The sequence below is a fragment of the Camellia sinensis genome, chromosome 1 (genome assembly GCF_055761805.1).
Source record: "Camellia sinensis isolate YWXY chromosome 1, ASM5576180v1, whole genome shotgun sequence".
Lineage (NCBI taxonomy): Eukaryota > Viridiplantae > Streptophyta > Magnoliopsida > Ericales > Theaceae > Camellia > Camellia sinensis.
Window position 1 is genome coordinate 70,204,854 of NC_138961.1, and position 4,482 is coordinate 70,209,335.

The following is a 4,482-nucleotide window of genomic DNA, read 5'->3' on the forward strand; positions in this document are numbered from 1 at the left end:
AAGCTCCAGTTGGTGAGAAACCATCAAACATAGCAAAGAAAGAAAAGCAACAAAGCCAACCAACAAAACAAAACACTAGGTGTAGCCCCAGATGAGCTGAGCAGGAAAATCAGAATGTTGAGCAAACCAACAATAGCAGACCAATACACCCTCTTTTAGACACCAAAATCACCAATATAGTGTTGAAGCATGCTAACAGGTAATTCAACCAAAACACTCTCTATGAGGCACCAGACTCCATTTGCTGTGTTGCCTTCAAATCAAGACAGAGTTGAGATCCAAGGAAAATAACAACTGCTGATACATCCACAAAAAACACCTTAAACACCTCAAACAGACAGCCTAATCTATTGTAGATTGGAGATAAAATCATGAACTGTGTAATCAAACTGCAATACCCATTTAGCCCACAAAGTAATATGCACCTTTATTTTTTCACATAAGTCTTCAAAAGCAGGTTGAGCCTCCTTGAATAAACAATCATTTCTCAATTTCCAAACATACCATAAAACAACTAAAGGAACTATCTGCCAAATTCTGGATTTCCTTGACTTGAACTTACCACCTGACCACTAATGCAGCAGACCCCGAACTGATCCAAGCATTACCCATACCAGATCCCACCACTTTACCATTTGTGACAGCACTCCCAGACCAGTGGTCAAATTAATAACACATGTTCTAGAGATTCCACCTCAACATTGCAGAACACACAAAGAGCCTTAGCACTAGTAGCTAAAACCCCAATCCTTTTTAGGAAGGATGAAGTCTTCACTCTGCCTCTCCAAGCCAGCCAACAAAAGAATTGCATTTTTGGGGGGGCTAAAATTACCCATATCCCTGTAGGTACATGCATACTAGGCCCTTTTGTTGTCACCCACCACTTCCACACAAAGGACACTAAGAACTACCCTGAACTGTTAGCTAGCCCAGAGCAAGAATCTTCAATATCAAACCTAATTGCAGGGGATGATGCCAGTAGACTTATCAACCTCTGCAGCTCCTCTTCTTTCCAAGCTAATATCCTTCTTCTGAATTGAAGCCGACACACCCCTGAATTGCTCTTCTTAGCACTGAGTTGTTGCAAAGACTCCTCTTTCTCAGTGAATAAATGATATAATCTGAGGAATTCCACCTTCAATCCTCTGTTAATGACCCAACCATCAGACCAGAAATTTATTCTCCTCCCATTACCAATAGGTACTTTAAAATGATCACCATAAAATTCACCCAGGTGCTGGTTGACTGAAGGTATCTTCACAATAGCCTACCAAATAATGGACACCCCCCTGTGTGGGTCACTGATGGTATCCAACCCCCACCAATTCTGCCATACCTTGAACACACCACAGATTTCCATAAAGCTTTGTCTTCACTTCTATACCTCCACCACCACTTTAGTAACAAGTAGTCATTCACCCCACCTAAGTTTCTCACACCTATACCTCCTTGTCTTTTGCTTTTGATAACCTCCCTCCATTGGACCAAGTGTACTTTCTTCTTATTTTCAGACCCTCCTCACAGAAAAGTGGACTGAAGTTTCACTAAAGTCTTAACGACCCCCTTACGCATCCTAAACAATGAAAGGAAGTAGATGGGCAAATTTGAGAGAACAAATTTGATCAAAGTCAATCTACCTTCGAAAGATAACAACTTCCTCTTCCAGGAGGGCAGCTTCTTCTCCACCTTATCTACTACTGGATGCCATGTACTCTTCCTTCTAAGGTTGGCCCTTAATGGCAGACCTAAGAAATTAAATGGCAATTTCTTAGCTAGACAATTCAAGGTCTGAGCAAACTCCTTAGTTTGGTCCTCTTGGAAGCCCATACCACAAACAACACTCTTATGATAATTGATCTTCAGCCTAGACATCACCTCAAAGCACCTCAACACACTTTTTATATTCAGCACTTCCTTCTTATCTCCCTCACAGAATATAATAGTATCATCTGCAAATTGGAGATGTGATATACTCAACTCATTAGATCCAACTGTGGCACCTTGAAATAAACCTTTCTCTGTAGCCGTCCCCAATAATAGGTTGAGAGCTTCTGCTACTTTAATGAATAAGAAATGAGAGAGAGGATCTCCCTGCCTTAACCCCTTTTGTAGTTGAAATTCCTCAGTATAGCAATTCCGGTTTTGACCCTTTATGTATTGTATTCCGAACTCTTGTTACAATGGTTTGGAGTGGTTATTTATATCTTGTTTCCCTTGTCTCTCCTTTTATTTTGGTTATCGGGTTATAATTGTACGTTTGGAATAGGTTGGTTGCTTGTATTTCCAAACCTATGATGCCCAGGTTTTGGCTCTTCCGCTCGAGCGAACTTTCTTGCGCTCGAGCGGGCTTCACAAATTTTGCTCCTCTGCTCGAGTGGTCATTCTTGCGCTCAAGCGGGACTTGTCAACTCTCAATATTTTTGCAGACTTACAAATACTGGAAGAGTGCATTGGACACTCGAGCGTCTAGTCTCACGCTCGAGCAGGGTCCTTTGTCTGCAAAATTCATGGAAGTGTGTATTCCACGCTCGAGCGTAACTTCCCATACTTGAGCGTCACTTTCCACACTCGAGCGGACTGCGTTTATAACAGTCCATGAAGATGATGTTTTGAATCACTTTTTCTTCTCTCTCTCTCTCTCTAAAACTTTCCAAAAAGCTTGTTCTTGAGTCTCTCTCTCTATAACCCACCTTCTCTCTTAGATTTCATCTAGATCCGTTGATCTCTTCACCCTAGTACCTTTGAGAAAAAGGTAGAGCTCGTCAAGATCTACATTTTTTATCCGAATAGAATTGGGTTTCGGTGTTTGTGGGGTTTCACTCTTGCTTGGCTCGTCTTCTCTCCTTGAGGTAGGGATCTTTCTACACCTTCAGATAACCTTTAGCTTAGTTATTTGTCCTTTGTGTAACAATGGTGTGATTTGGGGATGCTTTAGGCAAAACCTAGGATTTTGGTATAAAATGGAAAGAGGGGTTTGGGTAAGGGTGAAATAAATGATTGTGGGGTTTGAAAATGATGTTGTGTTGTGTCTAATTTGATGAATTTGGCACTTGGTTAGTGTTTGGGAAAAAGTGGGGGGGGGAGTTTGCCCTAATTGGATCAAACTATTATTTTGTATAAATAATTGGAGTTGTCACTGAAAATATGAGATTGGAAGGGTATTGATATGAATGGTGAGATTGGTTATGTATTATCTCATTATTTGAAAATTTTGAATAAATTATCTGTCATGAGATTATATATCTATTTAGAAATATCTGTACTGGGCTATCGGTGGAGGATAGCTATGATTGTTATAGAAATTGCTTGCGGATTAGGTGAATTGAAACTCATCACTTGTGGTTGTCATTGAATATGACTATATTTATATACATTGTATATGTATGATTATTTGGGAGTGGAAAGGGGATGTGCTTCATACATGATTATGTGTTTAAATACATTGCATATGTATGAATGATTGTTTGGGAGGAGAAAGGAGATGGACTCCATTATAATTAAGGTGGCCGGAGTGTCCTGGGTGAAAGTCCTGAAACTATACATGGGTAACGATCCCGTGGACAAAACATCCATAAAATGACAATTGTAGTGCTTGTATAGCCTACGTTACATGGTTCCCATTTGACGGTTTCCCGTGGACGAAATATCCATGAAAGGACAGTTTGAAGTGTTTGTATGTTGATAATGTGATTGTTGAACTTTCGAGCTGCAGTCTCATTTGGATTGTTAAAGAAATTATGAAAATTGACTCATGAATTGAGACAAATAAATGAATTGGAAATGAATTGGAGGAAAACCGGATTATGATTTGAGATTTGATGTCTGATGAGAATATAAATTGTGGATGTTTTATCATAGATATTGTATACGCTCCTTGTACTTATATCTTTGCTAAATTTCATATATTGTGCTAGATGATTCCTACTGGGCTGTGGCTCACCCTATTTAGGAATAACATTTTCAGGTATTAGTGACTTGCCTCCATCAAGGCAATAGCTTGGAGGGACATTGTGGGAGCAAGAGTTTCTTTATTTGAATTGTATATTTTTGTAAAGCCAAGGGCTAAATGTGTATGAGCTAGTCTCTCTTTTGTTGTACCCAAGCCAAGGCTTGGAAAGGTGTAAGCCAATAGGGCATTTATTTACATAAACTCTTTTGTAATACCAAATCTATGTAATGAAAGGGTTGTTTACTCTGATTTATGTTGTTATCAATTATGTATGCTTTAGGTTATATTTATTGCACTATTTTGAGGGCGTTACACTCAGTGGGTGCACCATTAACCAAGACAGATATTTTAGCAGTAGAAATGCAAGTCTTCATCCAACTAATCCATTGTTCACCAAATCCAAAGTTTCTCATCATTGACATTAGAAATTCCCAATTTATAGAATCATAAACATTCTCAAAATCTAACTTGAGTATAATGCCCTTCTTCTTAGATCTCTTCCACTTATCTACTACCTCATTTGCTATTACCAT

General features: G+C 39.2%; 1 protein-coding gene across 1 annotated transcript; it reads right to left on the bottom strand.

Moving 5' to 3' along the window:
• Positions 1–907: 907 nt before the first annotated feature.
• LOC145801227 (uncharacterized) lies at positions 908–4,482 on the bottom strand. Its single transcript, XM_082891937.1, has 3 exons — positions 4,263–4,482; positions 1,638–1,949; positions 908–1,203 (listed from the first exon to the last, which is right to left on the bottom strand). Exons 1-3 carry the CDS (start codon positions 4,480–4,482, stop codon positions 908–910), a joined length of 828 nt encoding a protein of 275 aa, XP_082748063.1.

Bases quoted from the DNA above. Each gene is read 5' to 3' on its own strand.
- LOC145801227 (XM_082891937.1), bottom strand. From the start codon at position 4,482: ATGGTAATAGCAAATGAGGTAGTAGATAAGTGGAAGAGATCTAAGAAG. The intron at 1,950-4,262 runs GTAACGCCCTCA...TCCAATTTGCAG, and splicing joins TAATGGTGCACCCACTGAGT to ATGATACTATTATATTCTGT. The intron at 1,204-1,637 runs GTAGATTGACTT...ATCATTTTAAAG, and splicing joins GAAGTTGTTATCTTTCGAAG to TACCTATTGGTAATGGGAGG.